Source organism: Branchiostoma belcheri, unplaced genomic scaffold, assembly GCF_001625305.1.
Source record: "Branchiostoma belcheri isolate BF01 breed outbred unplaced genomic scaffold, Haploidv18h27 scaffold242, whole genome shotgun sequence".
Taxonomy (NCBI): Eukaryota; Metazoa; Chordata; class Leptocardii; order Amphioxiformes; family Branchiostomatidae; genus Branchiostoma; species Branchiostoma belcheri.
Genome location: NW_017803846.1, coordinates 206060 through 231749, shown reverse-complemented (window position 1 = coordinate 231749; position 25690 = coordinate 206060). Strand labels below are relative to the sequence as shown.

Genomic DNA, 25690 nt, shown 5'->3' with positions numbered 1-25690 from the left:
ATGATCATTGGTTACCTGGCTATTTTCCAAGAGTACTGCAGGGGGCTTTTTATGCATTTATTTTGTTGTTTGACTGTTACAGCATAACTCAAAATCTAAATTCAATAGGGCAAAACAATCAACAAAGGAAAACAGGATGGGATTGAATAAAAAACAAGATTCTCACATGTTCAAATCTAATCTTAAACCTCCTTGAACAACAACAAATAGTCATATTAGTGTGATCTTTTTACCTGTTCTATCAGAGTTCATATGAGTTCACCGGAACTTTGGAACAGAATCAGTATTCCATATGTGGTTATTTTGGGCCAAAAGAATAGAGCAAGCTTCCATTTGAAGTCATCTGAGGTCATTTGGATGTTTCAATACAGAAAAGTTACTGTACCTACTAGTGGGGTGGCGCGAAATACTTTCCTTTCGCTCAAAATTCATTGACATGGTCTTTATTTTGTTTTGCACTGCTTTAAGAATTGGTTGATGACAAGACTGTTTCTATTCAACAAGTAAATGTGCTACAAATGTTAGCATAATGGTTTACTCTCAAGTGTGCATTATTCTGCAACAAAGTCACACTTGTGAAATAAAGCACACTTGGGATGATTTTGCAATACTTGTATCATGCTAACTGTGACATTATAGTGTCATAGTCAATATGAAATGGGGGCTTCTGATTGGTCAACGCCACTTGGCTAGAATAATACCAGGGTGACAGAAGACTGCCATAATTATGGAATTTTTCCCCGCCCTGTCACTGAAAAATCCATAAGGCCACACCAATTTAATATGTTTGTTCTCGGATTCGCCTCTTCATTTTTTTCTGGTTTGCAAAAAAAAAAAAGATTCTGGTTCTGAATCAACTCAAAAATGCACAGATTTTGCCCCCAACAGTTGAGGAAAGTCCTTCATTCTTCCTAGTTCCCACAGTTTTTCCATCTATCAATGCAGAGGTTTGATAAAAAGTTCAAAATTCATTGTTAAGATATTAACCAAGCCTTTTGTGTTGAATTCATGGCTCCTATTGTAGCATTTGGGGCTATCATAGAAAGCCTATACACCTGTTTTTATTTTTTTTCAACCTGTCATTTATATTTTTTTATGAAAAAATCTGATGACCAACAAATTGAATTGGTGTGGCCTAAGCAACAAATAAAATTGGCATGGCCATAGGCTTGCATTGTAAATTTAACCTTGATATACGTTCCCCCAAATCAGTGATAAAAGTCAAGATCAGGCTTACTCACATGTCTTGACCAGGTGAAACTAAAAGATGTTTTTCCTTCAGAGGGGTCCATGATGAGAACCTGGGCTGGACTGTTGTGCTGCAGGATGGAACAGAGGAGTATGAGCTGGCAGGGTACGACTATGTTCTAGATCTCATTGCAGAGATGGAAATGGCACCTGGATTCCCTGTCTGCAAATCATTCTTTCTTGTATCATCAGATAAAATGGCGAGCAATGCTGAGGAAGTGGACATATCATTCTCAGACGTCCCCACCAAGGTTTCTCCACTGTTACAGGTTGGAGTAAGGGGATATCCACATGATGGCCCCATAAAGCACACAGAAGTGTCCCAACAGTATGTTCATAACTTTGCTCAGTGGCAAGCTGCTGATAAAGAGTCAGTGCCAGTCCATGTGTCAGACACCAGCGACTATCTGACATACCAGGGAGATTACAAACTACCCGTTCGTGATTATGGACTGCCACCTGCACCAGACTATGGCGCAGAGGATGGGCAGAGGTACAGCCAGGCCCCCGGGAGTCCAGCATCGTCTTTATCAACTCCTCAACACCATGTATCCAACAGGAGAATGGGCATGAGACCACAGAGAGATGCAAGAAGCAGGCACAGGAGTGTTGGAGGCCGTTCTGTGGGGGGACAGTCTCTCCCCCATAGTGAACTGTCCCAGTCTGGTCTTGATGACTACCTGGACAGACTGTTCAATCCTGTCTTGTCAGATGACAGCTCTGATCTTGGTGATGCAGCTGGTATGGGAGTGCACATGAAGGGAGGTGGACAGGCGCCTGCACCACCTGGAGCTGGAGGGACTACAGGAACAACCTCTACTACTCACAACATGGCAGGGCAAAATGTAGATCTTACTGCAGCAAATAGCATGATGGGAATGCAACCAGGAGTAATGGGAATGGGACTCTTGCCAAGTATGGGGCTAATGCAAGGTTTGTGAAAGAAGTTCAATTTCATTCCATTTCACTCCTATATTTCTTCCTTTTCGCTCCTTTTCATTCCTTTTTTTTTCATTTTCTTTACACCCCTAGAGACCTAGGCTCTTTGCATTTCTTACTGTAAATTGCTTGGTGGTAGCAAAATTTCAAGGCCTGAGAAAAATATAACGTTACATGACTGTTTGCGGAACAATATGTTCATGGTGGCAGCAGGTGCAGAAGAAAGAAAGTCGGTGAATTATTTGTTCAGTTTGTGATAGATCCAGGATATGAAAATGTGATTATATGAATGTGCAGCAAATATAGAGTGATCTACAGTATTTACTTGGACCCAATGTCGTAATATTAACAAGAAAAAAATTAGTAACCGTCTGTAACTGAATGTAATAAATAGCAGTAGTCCACTGTAAATATGACATCCTAATTTGCATGATCGATATGTTGGATCAAGTATAGCAGTTGTGTAACACCAAGGAGTTGTAAAGAAAGTGTAATAATTTAATGTAAAATAGATATGGCTCAGTACTGACTGACTGAGGCCATATGTATGATATCAACATGAGAATTGGTGCAGTGTGAATTGTATCTATATACTTTTCTTTCTATGTAACGTTATATACATATAGAATACAACACGGGGCATTCCGTATCGCCCGAGGTACCAGCCTGACCGCGCGTTAGATCGCCCAAAGGCCGGAGGGGGATCCGATCCACGGGAGGGCTGGGACCGAGGGTGATGCGGAATACACCGTGTTGTATTTTATTTATGTCATACCCACCCAAGAAAACACGCCTTTCAATGCAAAATGAGCAAAAAGTTAGTATCCCTAAACCCAAAAAGTGCAACAACATCAATTCCAACGTCCGAATTTTGCATTCGAATTTTCGAAAGCGTTGCACGCAGTTAGGGCGAAACTTGTTCGAATCGTTCTATGGAGCATTTGGAAGGCCCGGGCTGTATGCGTAAAGAACCCCCGGGCCGTACCGCTAGTTATCACACGGGCCGGAACACCCAGGACATAAATAAATGTATCTTACATCTGTGTCCATAATATCACCAGGGTCCATAATATCACCACCTTGAGAAATAGTGTGCTTAAAGATATTTTTACTGCAACATACCCTACACATTGTAGGTATGTACATTTGAAGTGTGAAGGAGTACATACCAAAAGTATGTTGCAGTGAAAATATATTTTAAGCACACTGTTTCTCAAGGTGGTGATATTATGGACCCTGGTGATATTATGGACACAGATGTATGTATCTATATCTATATCTATGTATGTATCTATATCTATCTGATAATCTACATTGTTTATCTATAATATCTTTCAATTGATAGATAGATATTGACAATGTATAGTTATATAGCTTACATGTATTTGTCATACTGCTTGTGTGTGTGTGATTGTGAATGTGTACATGTATTGCCTGTTCAGGTGTGGGGAACCCAGCCTTGATGCAGCAGGCCATGCTTCAGCAGCAGGCTTACCTGGCACAACAGATGATGCTGGTAAGTCTTACATGTTGTAACTGACTGAATCCAACTAGACAATTGTATAGTCAAGTACTACACTGTAATTATAAACTTCCCAACATTTGTCATTATGGTATTAGCATTTTCACAATAATGCAAATGAAAACTTCATTTTAAAGTTGCTATCTGCTTGTGTTTACTGGGAATTTGTTACTGTTTTGTAGTTAATCACGTAAATTAGCCCCTGATTTGCATAACTGCCATTTGATTATGCCAATCATCACTCACAGTGTCAATTTTTGCTGCAGTACCATAAAAGCATCCAGGGAGTCCTTAGTGTAATGATTTCTTCATTTTGCTGACACTTACCCACATATCATTATGTTCCATCTGCAACTTTTCGAGTAATGCTGTTTGCAAATGAACACACATAGTCTCGAAAACAAACTTTAAGGTAATCATTAAATAGTCAAAATCTTGGCAAAATTCAAGTAAAAATCTTCCCTTTTAGAGAGCTAGTGTTTTTCCAGACTGAAAAGGACAGTCAATGGGTGTTTTGTAATCTTTGACAACAGCATTCATTTACCAGCTTGAATGATGAATATGATTAAATTGTTCTGTTTCTTGTTCTGAAAGCTTCAGCAGCAGCAGGCCTTGTTGTCCCAACAGTCTCAGCTTCCTGGACAGCAGGCTTCAGGCACCAGTCAGAGCAGCACAGGCAAATCCCCATCACTGTCTCCAACAGTGTCCATTACAGAACAACTTCCAGGTCAGCCTCTGGTCTCTTCATTATTACCTCCATGAAAAATGGAGGTACAGTCAAACTTGTATAAGAAGACCACCCTGGGGACCTAAGGAATCTGGTCTTCTTCGACAAGTGGTCTTCTTATCCAAAAAGCAACCTACAATTATAAATCTATGAAAAGCGCAAGATCGTCAGCATAATCTGCATCAGTGATATATTTGGCAGGGTATATTCGAGATTTTGCATGTCTATTATTACTCTAAAGTGAGACCATTTTCTTGCATTTGGTCCACAGATGTACGCAGCACGTAGTCTAAGCAAATGACAAATAGAAATTAAAATTGCACAAGCGGAGGCTCTTCTCCATTGTGTGGAAAAAGCAGCAAGAGGTATTGGACTACATATAATTGCAGACAAAACAGAATACATGTCCTTCAACCAGCAAGTATCTGCCTGTGTTTCTCTCGTTCACAATTACCAATGTCACAAGCTTCAATAGTCCTATCATGGAATGCAGCTGATTTATAGAATTTTCCCATAAATTATGCAAATTATATCCATATTTGCATAATTTTCACATAATTATATCAAGCATCATGTAAGCTACCTACATACCAAAAAGTCAGATTGCAATGATCCGTCAACCGGTTCTTGAGTTATTCTCTTTTTAATATTTTCAAACATACATTGTGTGTTTACAGACACTTGAAAGTGCATCCAATGTCAGACACTAGGTTTCACTAGTAAAAGAAGGAGCCTCAATGCATTTCACTGACACCTCGACCCTTCCCGTGCTGAGTTTGACCCAGGTGTTCCAAATAGAACAGGGAGGTTTGATGTGTTCTATCAGGAAAGGTCTATTGGGAAGCTGCCAGTGTCTCCAAAAATGCACCTTTGAAAGGCCTTACAAACTTAGTTTCTCAGTGGAACATATGGAAGAATACTTGATATTCATATGTCTTTAAGTGTTGATTTTTGTGCCGGTGGAACTCTGCCTAGCCTCCTCAGTCCCGGTGTGATTGTAACAGTTGCTGGGCAGTAACATTATCATTCACTTCCCTCACAGACTTGTACAGCATGGAGTTCCTCGGATTAATCCCACAGCCTGCTTACATATTGCAAACATCATGATGGTGGTGGCATCTCCCATTGTTGAAAGCTGAGTTAGAACAGGTTACAGTGTTCTCAATCTCATGTTTCTATGTTTTATTTTCAGATGACAATGGTGAAATCCCGACTGCTGTACAGGAGCCTCCTGCAGCAGGTCCTGACTCTCCCTCCACAGGGCATGATGACAACACCGAGTCTGAGGAAGAAACTCGGCCTTATGCCTTCTACACCAAGACAACTCCGAGAATACGTGTGGGCAATATTGAATGGCCGCCTGTTTCAGAGAAGCCGATGAAGAAAAAGCAGCGTGATGTTGGGAAACTGCTGATTGACGACCACACTGCTGACTTGTTAAGCGGGTCACTTCAAACCAAACAGCCAGAGCAAGGACAGCAGCAAGAAGTGAGTATATTGTAATTAATGTACATGTACATGGGTATGGGTCTGACTATACCTTCATAGAAGATTACAAATTTAGACCAATTTTAGACCAATTTCTATGATGTATTTTCAACAAAGTAGAGAAAAGTGTGGTAGATCAGTCCTAATTGTTGCAATGTGTAACAATTTGTACTAAATCCTAAGTACGTCTCAGTGTTCAAAAGGTTCCATAGGAATTATTATTAAAAATACCACAATTTGTTACAGGAGGATGGAATAGTCCATGTGCGGATTTCTTCATCAGAAAACAAGAAGCCTACAAAAGAGTCTGCGCTGTCGGCTCACCTTCAGGCTATAGACAAGGTAAGGCACTGATGCCCAACTGTCAGTCCTTGATTGTTGGCGATAACCAATATCAAGTGGGTCACACATTATCAGCACCATTGACTGGTTACATACTTTGACCTTACAAACTGCAGATATGTGTATTTTACTTTATTAAACTGGTTTCTTTTGTTGGCAGCTAAAACATGGATCTCCTAAGAAAGTGTCCATCAGCCCAGTAACAGCCTCTCCAGCTAAAAAGGAGCCTCGGCCTCAAACTACGTCAGGGAGGGAGAAATCTTCAGCACCAGCCACACCTGCAGTGTCTGAACTAGCGGAACAGAAGAAGTCACCTGTGAAAACTGCCTCTTCAATCCTTCCTGTTTCATCTCCAAACAAACATCCCAAATTTGCACTGAAGAAGAAGCCAGATCCTCATCAGGAGGCCATGGATAAGCTTAAGGAGGTTAAAAAGAAGCTCCCCTCTTCTGTGGACACTCCAGCTGCCCCAACCAGTAACCCTCCTTCAGTACCAAAGCCAGTCACGACAAGAGAAGAGCAGCCAGAAGACATGAAGGAAGAAAATACGTTGGAAAGTGAAGATCCCCACAGAGCAGCTTTGGCAAAGATTGGAGGCGTTATCATCAAAAGGGCACAGTCCTCGTCCCCAACACGCAGTGCTGGACCAGCAGACTCTGGCGGAACACTGGTGTCCTCAGACTCAGATTCAGATGCCGTATCTGAAAAGAGTCAAGACATGAAGATACACCAAGAGGCCCTCAGGAAGCTCAGCCAAAAAACAGGTCTGTACACTAGGCTAGCAGGTCTGCTCAGTGTCATGTTGAATGTTTTATTTTTTAAATTATAGCATCTTATTGTTTACTGCCTCTTTGGTAGATACATTTGTACAGAGCTAGTAGATACACATGTAGATGTAGGCCCATGGGCATAAAGAACCTTCTTCTTTTCTAGTGAATGAACTACATCTTTTATTAATTGGTAACATTAGGCCACAGCAAGTAAATTTTATGGATGACATCCTCCGTAGACTCAACATCTAATGCAATATGGCCAAAAAAACAAGGCTGGTCAAAAAGACAAGATTCATATGTTTTCAAATTTTGAGTACGCCTGTATGTATTTACAGTGTATATTATGTGCTATGAAATAGCAATAAATGTTACCAGAAGATTTGTGTATTATTGCTATCAATTCACAGCTCAGGTAATCTAATACATTACTAAGTATTTAATTCCATTGAATACCTCTAGGCAGGCCAGTGCTTCCTCAGAATCACCCAACTAGTAATGCAGAGGCCCAGGGACGTCAGGGAGAAGCACCACAAGAGACACCTGGTTTGTCACACATACACAAACATTGTATCTGAATCATACAATTATGTTACTGACAAATGCTGGTCATAATTATGTATAAATGTAGCTGCCATGAATTTTGCAAGGCAGATATATCATTTACTACCTCAGATTTTGCCCTTCAATAGTCCATCAGAAAGTGATGCAGTGTATTCTGCCCGAATGATTGGTCAACAAACAGGAAAATTTTTACGGAAGGTATGAGGTTGTGGAATTTGATTTTCAATAAAACATTTGAATACATTTAAGGCCACACCAATTTAATATGTTGTTTCTTTGATTTTTCAGAAAAAATATGAATCGACAGAGAAAAATAAAAAAGAAAAAAACAGGCCAAGGCACCCCATGATAGCCGGAAATGTTACAATATGAGCCATGAAGTGAACATATCAGGCTGGTTTATAATTAAAACAATAGATTTTGAACTTTCAATGAAACAAAATTGCATTGTTACATTGGAAAACTTTTTTTGCAGTTGATTTACATTGTAGAACCCCCCCCCCCCAAAAAAAATACATTTTTTTTTTTTGCAAATCAGAAAAAAATGGACAGGGCGAATCCGAGAAACAACAAATTAAATTGGTGTGGCCTAACCAACACGGCAGGAGGAGAAGAAAGATCTGTTTCTTTCCCTATGATTTAAGGACTGAAATGTCACAAGGAAACTGACTAACTGTATTTGCCATCTCACTATTTCTATTATTCTAAAATATTTACAAATGTGCACTTTTCCGTATTTACAGATGTCGTATCTCAAGATGGTTTTCCCCGGTCAGGACAAACTAAGACAGAACTCTACCCTCCCAGTCCTGGGCCTTACTATACCTACACCAGAGTGCACTGGAACCTGTGTGTCAGGAAGGAGGTAATACATGTAGTCTAGTACTTGAATCCTAGTACTAGGCTTAATTGGCTTCGTCAGAAGGGCATGTTTTCAGTTTGGGCCTGTTGGAGCAGCTGTGGTGTAGATCTGTATATAAGTCAACGTCAAAACTCAAGAAGTTGTGGATGGATCTTTTTGTTATTTTGTAGCTATTGTGGAAATGTAGGTCATGTTTTTTTTATAAAATGGTCCACCTGGCTTTTTCCAATATCACTGCAGCAGATTTTTAAAAAAATTTGATTGTATCCATTCAGCATAACTTGAGAAGCCATGAATAGATCATAATATATTAATATTTGGTAGGTGAAAAGTGGTTATGGAAACAAAGTTCAAGTTTGAAACAAGTAAAATCTGAGATTTTATACCTCCAGGCTTTTTACCTCCGGGGAAGGAGATATCCTTCCGCGAGGAGGTTTTACTATTGTTCGAAACATTTCTGTCAGCAGCTGTTTCTCGCGATCGGCTGGACGGATTGGTCTGTTGTTCGGTATACGTATTGCTATTGGGCTGCAGATGATGCAGAACGTTTTTGTTTAATTGCATATGTGCTTATGGGCGTCGAAATAAAAGGTTTTTAAGTGCTCCGGACACCCCCGCCATGCTGAAAATGGAATTTACCATGTTGTTAAGGAATGGGGAGGTTGCAGTTTTGGGTCTTAGCATTCAAAAGGGGTCAAACAGAGGGGTGTCTGGTTCCGATAAAAAATTTGGGTGACGGCGGGGGTAATGGCGCGGGTGACGGTGTAGGCTGTCAGACACGTTAATCAACAGTCCATACCAAACCAACCGTCAGTAGCCATCAAACACATACAAACATATTNTTGTTCGAAACATTTCTGTCAGCAGCTGTTTCTCGCGATCGGCTGGACGGATTGGTCTGTTGTTCGGTATACGTATTGCTATTGGGCTGCAGATGATGCAGAACGTTTTTGTTTAATTGCATATGTGCTTATGGGCGTCGAAATAAAAGGTTTTTAAGTGCTCCGGACACCCCCGCCATGCTGAAAATGGAATTTACCATGTTGTTAAGGAATGGGGAGGTTGCAGTTTTGGGTCTTAGCATTCAAAAGGGGTCAAACAGAGGGGTGTCTGGTTCCGATAAAAATTTGGGTGACGGCGGGGGTAATGGCGCGGGTGACGGTGTAGGCTGTCAGACACGTTAATCAACAGTCCATACCAAACCAACCGTCAGTAGCCATCAAACACATACAAACATATTACGCACAACTTTCATACTACACACAAACAAATAACCTAAACCAATACAATACAAAAAAACCCGGAGGTTTGAATCTACGATTTTCCTTGTTATTGTATATTTCTATATGTTGTTTGTTATGTATAGTTGATGGTGTTGAATTTTATGTGTTTAGCGTTCCTGGTTGTGTTAACACAGGTCAACATTTTCATCTGCAGCCCATAACATGTACCCATGAACTTATGAAATTCTATTTAATCTGCCGCAATGAACTCGTAATGAAACTCAGAATGACAACCGGAACCGTTAAATCAGACGTTAAAAATAACGGCTGAAGTAGCAAGCCATCCTTATTGTCACTTCCTCCATTTTCCGCCAATTCTTCGTATAAATCGGGGAAGTAAAGGTCTGAATCCTCGGTAAAAATGCACGCCGAGAACGTCTGAGACCGTTTACCGCGGTATTTGTAAGTTAGTAGTCGTAATATACGCCGTAAACATCCAAAACAAAGATTGCGCAAGAGTACGTTGACCCCTGACCCATTGACCAACCCGGAAGTTGGCTGCTGCCTATCACGCGTCCTGCGAACGCGTACTAAAAATACCCTCCAAACAACATTTGTTGCGCCTCGCATACAGAAGATGTATGTGCACAACAACAATTGTTGCGCGCCGCAAGACTAAGAATTTATTGAGACCCGTCACCCCTCTGTGCGACTGTGGACGAGACCGACTATATCTGACACACGCAAAAGATCGACGGTCGCAACCCACTTTCTCACTCAAGGGGTGTTCTGGGGCCATCAAAAGGCTCCATTTTCACGCCCGAAAACACATATACAATAGAAACAAAAGAACGTGCATCATCTGCAGCCCGATAGCAAAACATATACCGAGTCTCAAAAGAATCCGTCCACTCAAACGCGAGGAATCGCTGCGAACGTGAAATTCTAAAACTCTCACAAAGCCCTTCCGCGGAAGGATGTCTCCTCCCCCGGAGGCAATAATTTGATGACAATTAATGATCTAATGCAAATCATAATCTCATTTGCATAATTGATGAAAAAATGCCATAATTCTGTAGTCTTAAATGCCTTGAATTCATACTTGCCCAAAACGATGTAAAAAAAGCTGTTTATAATTGCAGTAATCAAGTACGTAAAGTAAACACATTATGTTAATGACCTGCAGAGTTTCATACGCACGCAGAGCATTCAAGATGGCTGCCGCCTGCTGATGTTTTTTCTCTCGGCCACTAACGTGTTTTGGATGAATTTTTGCAATTATAAGCACATGAAAACAAGTTGACTACTGATGAACCTTCTCCATGAAATTCCCAATGGAAACAAGGCATCTTTACCACAAAATTTTGGCAATGTTTTCTTCTTTTTCCGGCACAAATTTTTGTATTCCATGGAGGGTTTTAGGTGGTTTAAAACGAAAAGGGGTTTTGCTTCTTTTTTTTTTTGCAAGTCCAGTACTGGACCACCAAAGTACCATTTCACAAACAGATAACTTTACATTGGGCAGGGTCACATGTAATATTAGGTCTCAACAGGAAAGGTTTAATAAATATAATTTATGAACTTGATTCATTTACTCAAATATTGTTTACATACTAGTAATTCATTGATCATACAATAAAAAAAAAGTCCATTCAAACATGATAATAATCAATGTGCTTGTCATCTTAACTCTTGACAATAGCTTTAAACTTTTACTTCAGTAACTGGAGAAAGCCTTTCAAATGGTGAACCTGGCTGAAATGCCAGCTTTTTCAAAAGCACTTGACAAAGACACATTGATAAACCTTGCATTGCTCATTATGATTGATTCCTGTCATCATTTTATCCTGTATTATTATGTTTGGCCTCTTATTTTATTTTATTTCTGAATCATTTCATTTTATTCTATTCCATTTTATTTTATTTTATTATCATCAGGTAATGTACTATTATTATTTTTAGACGTTCTTGTAGGTCACTGTTGGCTGACCCAGTGTAATGAGTCCTTTCATTTCGAATAAATACAAATAAAAATATATTTATTAACATTAACATTAAGTATAACTGTCCTTTGGAACAGTTAATGTAACGTTTCAATGTGCAGTATATGATTATGATATTACTGATTTTCCATAATAACAACATTTATAACTTTCAACATACCATTAATTACCTCATAATCATATTTTTCCTGGAGATATTGTTTTTGGTGTGTGTGGGTGCATGTTTTTCCACATGTTAGTAGTCGGCATAGTCCTTTAAAAGGTCTGGATGGATTGTAATAATATTTGGTATGACAGTAGGTATTAGGAAGATGATGGTAGAGGGAGAAAGGAGGTTTTCACTGTGTTTTAAGTGCACCACCGTATTATACATGTACATGTATGTAACGTTAGTGGTACATGGTAAAATGTATATTCAAGGTGTCATGAATTCAAAATGGAGTGGTCACCATCATAACTGATACTTGAACTTGTCCAAATTTGTACTAACTTGTAACTTGTATGATTGTAAAACATGACTTACTTGTACACAAATGAGAGGCAATTGGTAGAAGTAGTTGCTGTAGTTTGATTCTTTCAGCATGTTTTGTATTTATATTGTCGGTCCACAGGTTTTTAATCCCATGGAGAAGCTGGAGAACCCGACAGCTCTCAACCTTGTGTTTGCGCAGGTGGGTTTCATCATCACCTTCTCTACAGCATCAGGCTCCTCCAGCAGTCTGCCTGGATCTCAGTATTCCTGCAAGACCTTGACTTAATTCAGGAGGGTCATGCATCTTATTTGTGGTGCCAAGTAAAGTGCCAATGAAATAGAATCCATCTTGCACTGTATACAAAGGCAGTTCAATTAAGAATTCTACACACTTCCAGTTAAGGTCTCGAAAGTTGATGATGCATCTACAACCATCACCATAACAGTATGTATAATATGATTGTGTTCTGTGTTTGTCGCTTGTTAGCAGGATAACTCGAGTATATTTTAACATATGTTCATGATATTAGGCAAGCTATCATTAAGTAGAGGCCAAGGTCAAGTTTGAAAATGGGCCTCGTGGGGAGTCCCTACGTTGCTGCAGTGGACCTTTTGTGACTTAGATAATTCATAAAACAATCTTCCCCCACCAACCTCTGCTTGGATTCAGATGGGGACATGGGGGACAGCTGGTCCCCCATCTGGAGGGGCTGTCCTATAACTACTGTGGGAGGAGAAAAGGTTGGACATGTGTCAGGTCATTCCCTAAGGCCAGACCAAGTAATTTTTATGGATGACGTCCACTGGAGACCTTAGATTTAATGCGAAAGCGCGATAAAATGCATGAAGGGTCGAAAAAACTAATTAAGATGCCTAGATTTGGAATATACTAGCTGTAGAAATACGCAAATTAAATAAAAGAACATAGTGTAACTACAAATAAAAGCAGCAATTAATCTCACCCAGTTCTGATTTTCTCCCTTCATTCCTTTCATCTCCTCTAATTTCATTTCATAATACAGTAAGCAAAATTTTAGGTAACAGGTTTTTTTTTCCAGTAACACTACTAACAGTCAAATAAAAAATCAAATAACTTAGGGGGGGCCTAAAACAGGCGACAGTGTGTCCTTAAATCTGTGGCGAACCCTTTCAGGGTGTTCTGTAGAATAAAAAAAAAGGAGTACAGAGATTCTTAATATGTACCAAACAAACCATTAATTAATGTACTATAGTCCAAATTGATTATTTAAAAAAGTTCATTTATCTGGAACAATGTCCCTCTGACAAAGGCATGAGATCTACGACCTCCGTTAATTTTGATGTTAGATCTGACATCTTAAGGTTAGGAAAATTTATGGCATGTTGTGAAGTTCTTTTGTTTTTAAATGATGGGAGAAATTTTTTGTGTTGCTTATAATCTGGTGGGTCATATAATTCCCTCTTTCATCAGTGACTGAGAGTGCAAATTATGAAAAAGGGAAATAAATAACATTATGAATGAGATATTATGAAAGTTTACATGCATGTGGCATATTTTTTTAGGCAAGAGAGATATTTAAGGTGTATACAAACTATTTTAATCTCTCTTTTAATTTATCTATTAAAATAGGTATGCAAATAAGAACCTTAGTTGAGGGATTAATGACCAATGGTATTATCTTAGTGGAAAATGAATTACCTGCAAAATTAGGAAAAATGTGAACATTATCAGGTATAGGTAAATCTAAATGTCCAAATGACATATTTACCAAAAACTTAAATTTTTCACCAAGGTATGAGATCAAAGAACGATTATTTAAAGTTGAGTCATTTCAATGCAATAAGATATACGTTCCATATACATTATGTACATCTGTGCATGCCTTAATGACTGTGTATATGTTCCAGGTGGTCCATGATGTGTCCAGGATAAACAGCTGCCTTAGGATGACCATTGAGGAGAGCAGCAAGCTGCAAACCATATTTGGTATCTTCATCATTGTTTCATTTCTATAGTGAAATATACGTCTTATATGTGTCATGAAATGGACATAATAGTCAATGTGACCTCAGATAATCTCCAGATATTACAAAGCTTACTCACAACATGTAGCTGTGAATGGTTCCAAATATACAATTTGTTGAAATTTCAGATGAACATGGCATCACACCATCCAATCTCTCACAGACTGCAATGACCAAGAAGAGAGTAGTGGACATAGCACGAGACTTTCCCACCTATTTCTGCAGAGTCTTCCCTGTATCGGTAACACCATCTCCTGATGCCTCAACTCTTGAGTTTATTACAATATAAAACATTTTGTTTGTCTTTCCCACATATTGTACAAGTTGTTTCACCTGTTTGACAGTGTTTGAACACTTGTCTGCAGGGTGACAGGGCAAACCCAGAGGTCCAGATGCTGGGCGTGTCTCACTCTGGAGTCAGGTTCATGAGGAGGGATGCAGAGAGTGCATTTAAAGACTACCTTCATGTGTTAAGGGAGTTCAGGTAAGTTTTTTTGTGGCTCCTGTGGGTATTGTAGACTACATACACATGTTAGGGTATCTGTATTTCACTGTGTATACAGCCTGTATATTACAGGCTGTTGATGTGACTTCAAAACCTGTCATGCCTGTCCTTACACAACTTTTTCCCTCTTATAATGCCTTCATTTCATTGCTTTATGGTATTAACATACATGTAAGTCACTTGCAATTTAGAGAAGATGTCAATATATACAGAATGCCACTCCACATCCAAACCAAAGCATTTAATATACTTGACTGCCATGTAACGCTACAGGTATATAATCTGGGTTCTTCACTGGCAATGACAATTCCATGGACAGCAAGATTGGTGCACTGATATATAATGACAATCATGTTTATTTGCACATTCATGCTCATGTCGGCTACATGTAAGTGCAGGTAGTTTCCATGATTCAGTCGTATAAACACTAAAACTCTACAGAAGTGCTGCTAACACTACATAATTCTATTGTATACAGATGGACCAACATATAAGGCTATCGTTGATTATATAGTTTACATGTTTCTTCCCTTTTTTTAAAACAGGTGTGTATGAACTCACAGATTTTTGTTGTACATTATTGTTTGGGGATGTCATGATATATACAATTTCAAATAGATCATCCTTTGCTAACTGTTTACATACGCTTGTGAGGATTACTCATCCAGGGTACATAGCAACATTAAGATAGTGATGATCTGACACCCTTCATCAGTGAATTGATTGTAGCAGAGAGTTTGCAGTGTCTTGTAGGAGTGTGTCATGCAGAAGACCCTCGTACTGTTTGCCTTCACAACTGACCACAGATATCTACCAGTAATCCATTGGAAAGTGCAGTCTTGGCTTCTTGAGAATGGCTGAGACTAGTGCCTGCTTCTACTGCTGTGGGAAGGCACAATGTTACAGACACTGCACATAAAACAGGCACCAGTTCCTCATGAAATAGCTTTTAGCACCCACGGAGGAATGTTGTCTAGACCCGCAGCTTCACTCTTTGCAGGCTAGACTTAATCTGACGTGTGCTTTTGTGTGTGTGAGTGGGTTTGTGAGTGTGCGTCTGCGAGTAACGAATTTGTTTCCCATGAAAATGTTCTGTTCCATCCATCAGGTTCAAGGACATTCGATCAGTTGAGGTGGAGCCCAGGACTGTTCTGCACATCAACCTACACAGTGGAAACAGGATTCCCCTGTATACACCAAGGGTAGGGACGAACATGGGATTCTGGAATAGCACTGATACTGTTTCATTAAATGAAGCCACTTAAATACTAGCATTATAAATGGAGTATGTTCAGTTGCATAATGCATTTTTTCCTTCATTTGCAGCTGTATTCGCAAAATTCTTACATGTTTGTTTACTTTCACTTATGTATATGTATTAGGCACATCTAATGTAAAATAATAAATTAGTACATCAATTGTGTATGAGGTGCATAATATGATTTCTGTGATTCAACACTATTTTCCTTGCTTCAAATACAGTAACAGCGTATACATGTTACATGTGACAAAACAACCGCAACTTTTGCTGACCGCATGCTAGTCATTCTGCTAAGGGTATTCTGAGCATATTCAACTTAGAAAGGCTCTTGATTTCATTACCAGTGGAGATTCAAACATAATCAACCTTGAGTCATCATGGGTCGCCAGAATGTCATATTTGTACAAAATCTGGAGTGTACCCCATATGTTTTGCAAGTACGCTACAATGTATCTGTACGCTATTCATCCCATCTGTCATAAGAGATGCATATGACGTGCATACTTTGTGTACAACTGCATATGAAAAAAATGTCCACAAGTAACTCATAAGGAATGGTAAGGATACCCTAAATTGTGTCTTGGATTCCTGGCATTTTCTACTATTTGAGCTATTTCCAGAGACCGTGGATTGTTCCATTCCATGTATTTGGTATCTTGTTAGTGATACATTCTGTTCTCACCCGTTTCATGGGAATGACATGGCCTAATCATTCTCATTAATATGTTAAACTGAACACTGTGAGTGAGTGTGTCAGTGAGTCTGTGCTAATGAAAGTCTTTTGAAATTTGTTTTAGAATCTGGTGTCCAGAACATGGAAATCAATTTGGTTTTAGGAATTTTTTTTATTGTGAGAGTCATTATCATCATTGCCAGCTGCAAGCATAGATTAGAATCTGATGTACTTCCAAAAAATATAATTTATACCATTGCAGGTAAACTTGTATGCTATCAAATTTGACTTACTCTTTATTTCTTCTTGGTCTTTAGGCTAAACAAATTCAGGATATGATTAGAAAATGGATCAAGGATCTTGAAAAAGTAAGTATTTGTTTAACACTTTAGCTACAATGTATTTATAAAGTATTAAGTTAAACTACCTTTTGTATGGCACCACAGGTGCTATGGTAATATTTGCCTTATGTAGCATTTGGAGTCTGAATATTCGTTCAGATTTTGACGAGCGCACTGATTGGTCCTACTCGTCTAAGCCTTTTTTGAGTGTGTACACGTTAGGTAAGAGCCGTTCGGACGGAGACGTTATCTAGCGTCCGTTCGACTGTCCGAACGGCTATTCTGTCATAACTTTTCTGCCTGCCTGTTCCCACGTATATTGTACAATCAAAAAGTCATGTTGTACATGATAAGAACAATACAAGACAACATTTGTGAGCAAATGTAGAATATTTCATTCCCAGTCCCCCAGTCCCTCATCATGCAACAACAGACTCTTCTAAAGACTCCCCCAACAAAAGGAACTCTAAGATGCCTAAATCTCTTGATTGAAGCATTTACCCATCAATTATTCAAATAAGGTCTTCATGTGATTAACTGGTATCTGGTCCTCTCTTTCTGGGTTTGAAATTTTGAAGAAAAAAAGGAAGTTACATGTGTTGAAGTCCTGTCAAGGAATCCAGCACTACAAAATTTCCTCGTTGCTCATTGATTAAGCTAATAACGTCCTGATGTGCATTAAACAGACGCTTATAATGTCAATCTCCTCATAAACTATAATGTAACATTGCATATTAAAGTCATACATTCATCCTTCCTTAAACTAAAGCAAACCAAACCTTGAGTTATTCTTTTCCAAAGTCTTTATCAAGCAAAAAAACCCAGCATTTCCTCCAAACTGGCTAGGGCACTAGAACATGCTACATTACCATGTAAATCACTTCATTCTACAGTCCAAGAGCTATCTATCATTCACAGAAGAATCACGGTCATAGTAAGTATGTCCAGAACACATCTACATGTGACACAGATGTTTTGCTGCAGTACCATTGAAAGTTGCTGGGGGACTTACATTTTTTGCCTTGCTTGAACCACACCACACCAAATGTCATAAACTGTAATTCCTGATTTTTTCATGGTACTGTTCACTGTTTTCACTGTCACATCTGTAAACTTAACAAATATTTCCTGGACTTTCTTATTCCTGCACCGTCGCCACAGTGAATATAATAGCCATGAACACGAACATTTCCATGACATGAACATGTCCATTTTTCTCCGACCGTGAACTTTTGCTACCGTGAACATAAAGAGAATAATTACAGTATATACCATATGTCAAATCCACAGCTTCTTGAGGTACATGTATACTTGGTTGTACTAGGTAAATCAATTCACTAGAGGATGCAATTGTGCAAATTTTAGAATACTTCAACTCAACTGCAGTTCAGTATCAGCTCAATATTGGCCTCTGAGGTGTCACCAAAAACCAGGAACTTCATGTCAGTTAATATTTGACTTGACTTAATTTAGATCCACATTTAGCTTTAGCATTTAGTTTAGCTATTCTTCCAGTGGTTCATTACAGTACAAAAATATTTGCTAGACTCCAGATACACATCATAGGTGCATAATTATATTTCTTGGTTTTACCTTTTTGATATTTAGAGGAAACTTTCACTGAGCATATTAATGATTTATTTGTGTATACTCCTCGTATTTCCAGGAGTCCAACTATGTTCGTGCCACTAGAAGCTATGTCACCCGGGATGTTCCCAGGAAAGAACAAGAAGAGAAGCTGTTGAGTTTCCAGTCAGGTGATGTCATTAAGCTGTTGAAGGAACTACGGGAGGATATCCATGAAGGTAAGGCCACACCAATTTAATTTCTTGGTTAACGGATTTTTCTAGAGGAATAATGGAGCGGGCGGGCGAAAAAATAAAATAAAAATAAAAACAGGCCTAGGCATCGTATTATGGCCCAAAATGGTACGATAGGAGCCATGAAGTCAACTCACCAGGCTGGTTCAAAATTTAAACAATGAATTTTGAACTTTTAATGATACCATTGCATTGAAAGATGGAATAACTGTAACAACTAGGATAAAAAGGTCTGTTTTCAACTGTTCAGGGCAAAATGTGAGCATTTTGCAGTTGATTCTGGATTTTTATTTTTATTTGCAAATCTGAAAAAATGAAGCGGCGAATCTGTTAACCAAGAAATTAAATTGGTGTGGCCTAAGGCCCTGTAACAACCACACGACTTAGTATCCTTCTGTAAATGCCATCCTACTACATGTAATGATTAGTAAAAAAAAACACTGCCAAAAATTTGGTGACAGCTAAATATAACAAGACCATAAGAAGGAAAATGAAAATTAGAAGAATTGTAACTGTAAACTGATCATTGAAAACACCTGCAGCATCAACATGAACTACACCACAACTAAAAAATGAATCATAGATTTTAAGACGGCGTTTGACCGTGTGTGGCATAAGGGATTATGGTGGGCCATGATCATGAGGGCATTCAACATAGATGAGAGCCTGGTCCAGACCATCCAAGCGCTGTACAAGAACACCACCAGCACAGTGCTCCTCGGTAACCAAGAACTACAGTGTACATTGTAGCCTGCTTACACCAGTCCTCTTTAACATCTACTTTGAGAAGATTATGCAAGATGCTCTGTACGACCATCACACATCCATCTCTATAGGAGGCAGATGCAATCTTCAGTTTGCTGAAGACATCTTATAGACTATTAGATCTCCTTGGAGGTAGGAACGCTGAACTTCAAACACTCACTGAGAAGTTCAACCAGAGCGCTGGCTGTTGCGGAATGGAAGTTAGCACCGAGAAGAGCAATTTACATGTACTCATGGTGAACAGCAGTACTAGTGACGAGTTGCATTCAGCCGTCCTCATGAACAGCGAGGAATTTGAAGCAATGGACTCTTTCACTTACCTGGGTGGGACACTTACGAAGGACGGCACTAGTAAAGCATAGATAGTCCACAGCAGCATCGCAGTCAAGTACAAACTGTACAAAGCCCAGGTAATATCAACTTAACTGTACAGATCCGAAACACATGGATACTTCTAACAGGAATAGAACAGAAGATTCAGGCCTTCTAAACGAAGTGCCTGTGGAGACTGCTCAGCATCTTATACCACCAACACAAGACAAATGAATATGTCTACCAGCAAGTACACAACCTCGTTGGCCCCTAGGAAGCACTGATAATATAAGGCGTAGAAAACTACAGTGGTATGGGCACATGATCCACAGCAACAACCTAAGTCCATCCTACAAGGCACACTAGAATGGAAATGACAACGACAGAAGAAAGGCTGACATGACAACATCAACCACAACTCCTGACAGCAGGCCAAGACAGGAAAGTCTGCCATTATGTCTGCAAAATCTGCCTTGCTCCAACCAGTGTCGGTCATGGGACTAGGTTGATGGTGGCTACAAAAGTAATTGGAGATTACTGATTGAAAAACTGCAGACCTCCCATCAGCACCAGCACTGGGTCAGACATGCACATGTATGCGGGAGACATGTACATTTTTTGGTACATGACTGGAATGACTGGAATAATTCTTGATTTGATTTGACACATGTTGGACATGCTGCTGGAATCAATGGTAGATGTTACTATTTCCACTTTTCTTCAGAATCTGACTCACCTATTGAATTTGTTGGGCAATGCCTGCAAGCATCCTTTCTAAAACAGTTCCTGGATGTAATAATACTATTCATGTCACCTCACCTATCCCTTGACCTCGTTGAGGGTCGTTGGTTAATAATAATATCAACCAAGTTGCAAGCTGTTGAGAACTGGTCCAATTGTTCCTGTATCCCAGGCTCGTTTTCAGCATTTAGCGAGCAGTCATCCGCAAACAGGAAGTCCCTAAGGACAGTTTCCTTCACTTTAGTTACAGCTTGCAGACAACGGGCGGTACTTAATGCCGATTCCAGGGCTGCTGTAATAGACACACAGCATATTAGTGACAGGTAATTTTACTGTTAAGGAATTGGGGAAACATACAGTCATATACATACAAACATCTATACTTACACAAGAACATACAAACATCTACATGTAGTACCTATTTACTTCTTGCAGTTTCTTCCAGATTGCTTGACATGTATGTTGTTGCCTACTGGCAAGCGATCATTGAAATGACCTGATGAAGGCTGCAGTGTATTATACACCATGTGACTTTGACTTAATCCTGATTGAAACAGTCTCAATCTTTGCCTGTTTTTCTCTTCTCATTTCTGCTTCTTGCTCTTACTGATGACTAGACGATGGTAAAGCAAAAGCTGACAGGTCCCTGTCAGCTTTACCAGAACAGCTGGATGGGTCTGAAAACACCCGGTCAGGTAAAACACCTTCACTTGATCTCTGCACAGTTCAAGGTCACAATTTTCATGTATCATATCTTGAGGCCACACATGTATCCAGCAAGCAATGGGAACAGGTCGGAGGTTTGTTTTCGCCTGATGCATGTGTTCCATCCAGAACACTCGTTATCCAAAATAGGCTCCAAGACTTATTTGGTATATCCCAGATAAGTTGCGGGCAACAGCTGGAATATGGGTAAGCTGTCCTCTCCGGTCCGCAGAAACAGCTGTCTGGTCCGGTGGTTAGGGTGGTTAAGGGGGCAGCGGAGCAAGCTTTTCTGCATATTTTGACAAACAGATTGTGATTCATTTACAAGAGCCACTACTAATATTTACCAATATCATTATATAATGAGACAGACATGTTAGAAAATGCATTAATTTTACAAAAACAAAGGCAAGGTAGTGCATACCAGCAATTGCCGGCAGACAAGCATATCGGGTGTCATGTACATGTATGTTTGAGACTACTACAAGGACGCTGCCGACGTGTCAATTTAGCTGCCGTAAGAAACATGATGGTCTGACATGTATCAACTCCAGCCACGCATACCTCAAGGTTTATACCATGCTGGACAGAAAATTCTGGCGGCAGCGCAAGTGTTGCAAATGGTACCTGGCCACACAGAGGGGCTAGAAGAATTATTTTGTCACGAAAATGGAAATATAATCTCAAAACATTTTACTACATGCACCAAGTTTTCATTTTGTTAGCTATAACTTATTATTGCTGATTACGTATGTATCATCGTGTAAGCTACAGTAACTGCTTATTGGTATATTGTAGACTGGATGTTGGGGGAGGTGAAAGGAGACAAAGGCTACTTCCCCAAGGACTATGTGCAGCCGGTCGCACACAGGTCACCTCGCTCATCTGTGTCTGATCCAGATAGGACCAGCCAGGTCAGACAACTACCACTTTTCATAAAGGATGGAAAGGAATGAATGAATGAATGAACAAACAAATGAATGAAAATATTTTGAACTTCAGAACGGAACTTATGGGTTCAAGAGCAAGTCTCAAGAGCAGAGGCCAGTTTTCTAAAAGAACACATTTGTATTCAAAATGAAAAAAATTTGTAAAATTAAGCTACAGATTAACAAGGAATTGAATTGTTTATAATCCAGTAACAAAGGAGGGCCTGCATGCCCGTCTAAGTCTTCGTAATCCGTAGGCAGCAGCTCAAAATTCATCGTAATTTGTAATCAGTATCATATAATGATAGCTGTAATATGTAACTTGGTAATCAGCTCTGAGAATTTAGCTGAAATTTGGGCTGCGAAAATTTTGCATAATTCATAATCACTACCACCCCCACCCCCCATGTAGACCCTCACTGAGTAGTGCCCCTCCATGCAGACCCATGTGTGGGGATGATAGGAATTATGCCAACTTAAAGTATGTAATGTTCCAATGGGATATATGCTGAAGCTCTAGGTCATTTTTTGGCTCAAAGCAAGAGGAAAAATCCATATTACAATCTTCATTTTCAACATCACCGGTCCCTGGCTTTCGCAATAGCTGCCGCTTTTTTTGAGGGCACCATTTTTAAATCTTAAGTTTGGGTTTCAATGGAAAGACTGAGATCAAAGTCACTTTTCAACCAAACCAAATGGTTGCTAAGGTCAGAATTGACAAGTATATATCTACATGTAGAAACACAAGATCAACCCAAGACTTCCTAAAAGTTTGTCCAATGGTTGTTTCCACCTTTAAGAACTGTCAACAGAAGGTACATGTAGACAACTGTAAACTGAGAATAATCTTTTAATTCAGCTGCAAGGAATTCTGAAAGTTAGAAGGTCTGAGAAATTATAATGTTGTGATTCAAGGCTGCAACTGACACAAGGAGTGAGTTTGCTTCCCTGCCTGTGGGGACATCTCCTATGATGGAATATGCAGGGAAATACTTCAGGGAGTCAACAACCAGGTAATTATTCCTAATATTATATATCTTGTGCACACCTAGCTCCTCACTGACAGTTCATAAGTGATCTGTATAGTCACACATTTATCAGATCTGTTGCATGTGTATGTACATGTAGGATTTGTGGGCCCTGATATGCTGCACATAACGATAACCTCCCTCCCCACAACTCTCTCCAAGGAAATCTGGCAGTGTCTGTCACTAAGCTTGATATTGAAGAGCACTACATGGAAAAGTTTGAAATACATGTATGGACTCAAATATGCTGTCTTTGATTCAGAGCAAATTTCTAGTGATGCACATGTTTTACAGGGTGTGAGGTAGGTGATATCACTCGTCTTTTCACCCCATGTGTGTGCTCAGTTAATAAATAGAAAGATCTGCAGTTTTATGTGAGATGTGAGATATGTGAGCCAAAGCCATCATGAAAATGGCCTCTGAGACAGATTACTTTTGGGCGATGAAAAGTCTCCCTTGATGAAAGTGCAGGTTTCCTCAAACCTTGTTCCTTCCATGACTACATGTCTGTATGACCAGATCAAGTATTGTTCTGAGAGTTAGACATCAGTTTGAAGAAAAAGAAAAGTGAGAAGGTTGGCTGAAAATTTGGTACAATTTAATGATGGAGGTACATTATTTTGTAAATGAAGTTGTGTAGCATTTCAGCTGAGCTGAGATTTTTTTATTAAGTCTGTGCTATGTTTATGTTTGAGACTTTTGATCTGCTTAAGATAAATGACCTTTGAAGAAGAGCGCTGTTTTCATTTATACTGTTAGTGTTATATCTGTCGTATAAGAAGGTTATTTATTTAACAACCAGTGGGTTTTTACATCCGACATTTCGGTGACCGTCTGTCACCTTCTTCAGGACAACCTATATAGCTGCAGTATGAAGCAGAACCAGTCATTGTTGCCCTGAAGAAGGTGACAGATGCATGGTCACTGAAATGTTGTTTCTTGTTCAGTCGCTTGCCAACCTGATTAAATCAGTTTCGGATATAATCTGTCATTTCGTGCTCGTCAATGACCCTTAGGTGCTTGGATGATATCATCATAAGACATTTAATCACTTTTTTAATGTATGTATTTGCTCTTCCCCAGGTCTTTGACAGAGGAGGAGAAACTAGAGCTTGTGCAATTCACAAAGGTATGTTGATAAAGTGATGGATATGTTGATAAAGTGCTCATGACACCAAAATACAACGGTTACCTTATCTGATTGTAGTTGACACAACTAGCATTGCGTGACAGACACGTTTACAATCAATTGATAAATATTACACGGTTCTCCTGTAACATTCAAAATTTCAATGACCCACCTCAGAAAAGTCAGCACAAGGCAGTCCTGGCAGACTAGTTACATCTCCATGTTATATTTTTGATTTTCTGTGCTTTTTCTGGGCTCATGCAAAAATAAAACATACAGATACAAAAAGAGAGGCCTAAGGCAGGTGATTACTGGAGCGTCTCCAAAAATGCACTTTTGGGAGGCATCATGATTAAAATCAACGCAAGTGACCCTGTTGTTTGTATTCATTGTTTTTGTAGTTTCAATTATTATTTAAACACATTTTACAGACTTTTTGGTGGGAAATGGTAATTCATATCAACCGTTAAACACTCATTACTTTCCAGCCATTACTCTGAAAACTTTTTTCTGTATCTGCAGTCTCCACTGGAAAAGCCACTGTTGCCTCTGGACAGAGAGTTTGACCAGTGCTGCACTGACAACTTTGTTTGTGAGTAGAAACAAATGAAATACAGCAACTTGGCAGTCCGTGTCACATGTGCATGATTGTGTATCTTACATCTGCGTTATAAATACTGTTTTGTACAACATCCTCCAGTTTAATTTTTGAATTCCAGCTTTCTATCCCAGCAACCTTAAGTAAAAATCATGTTAGAAATACAAAGCAGCCATAATTATGCACATTCATGCATACTTATGCACAGGGTTCCATTATGCATAATTCTGTATAGTTAGGCATATAATTCTGTATAGATAGTGCATAAACGTAGGTGTAAAGTTGCTGAGATATGGGAGGTCGCTCCATGATGAAACTATAACTCTTCAACTAGAAAGGCCAATATTTGCTTTGGAGCAAATACAGCGATGGGTTCACCACATTTTACCACATGGCAGGGAAAGAATGAGAAACACAAGGGAAAACAATGATTTACATTGATATAACTATAATATGAAGTAACATACAACTAAAACAACAGTTGGATAGCTATTCCCTACTTTATTGGTTAGGATTTTTAATTGCATAATGCAAACTGTTGATTTTCAAAATAAAATAAAAAACGTTCATGCCCCGCATTCCAATGCTGGAGCAGAAAAGCTTGAAATACCTACCAAAACACTTGAATAAAGACATACTGTCAGTATGGAAATGCTCTGTGCAGGTGTTAATCAAGTTAAATCCCAACAGCCAATCAGCAAGAAATGCTCTGTGCAGGT

General features: G+C 39.3%; 1 protein-coding gene across 1 annotated transcript; it reads left to right on the top strand.

Moving 5' to 3' along the window:
- LOC109471239 (unconventional myosin-XV-like) lies at positions 1-24973 on the top strand. The gene is made up of 21 exons (XM_019770517.1): positions 1-32; positions 1283-2181; positions 3630-3703; positions 4304-4436; positions 5629-5924; positions 6171-6266; positions 6427-7030; positions 7499-7582; positions 8344-8465; positions 12300-12359; positions 14048-14126; positions 14293-14405; positions 14530-14648; positions 15778-15871; positions 16921-16971; positions 18611-18749; positions 21200-21277; positions 22086-22201; positions 23132-23229; positions 24328-24373; positions 24896-24973. Exons 1-21 carry the CDS (start codon positions 1-3, stop codon positions 24971-24973), a joined length of 3411 nt encoding a protein of 1136 aa, XP_019626076.1.
- The last annotated feature ends 717 nt before the right edge of the window (positions 24974-25690 follow it).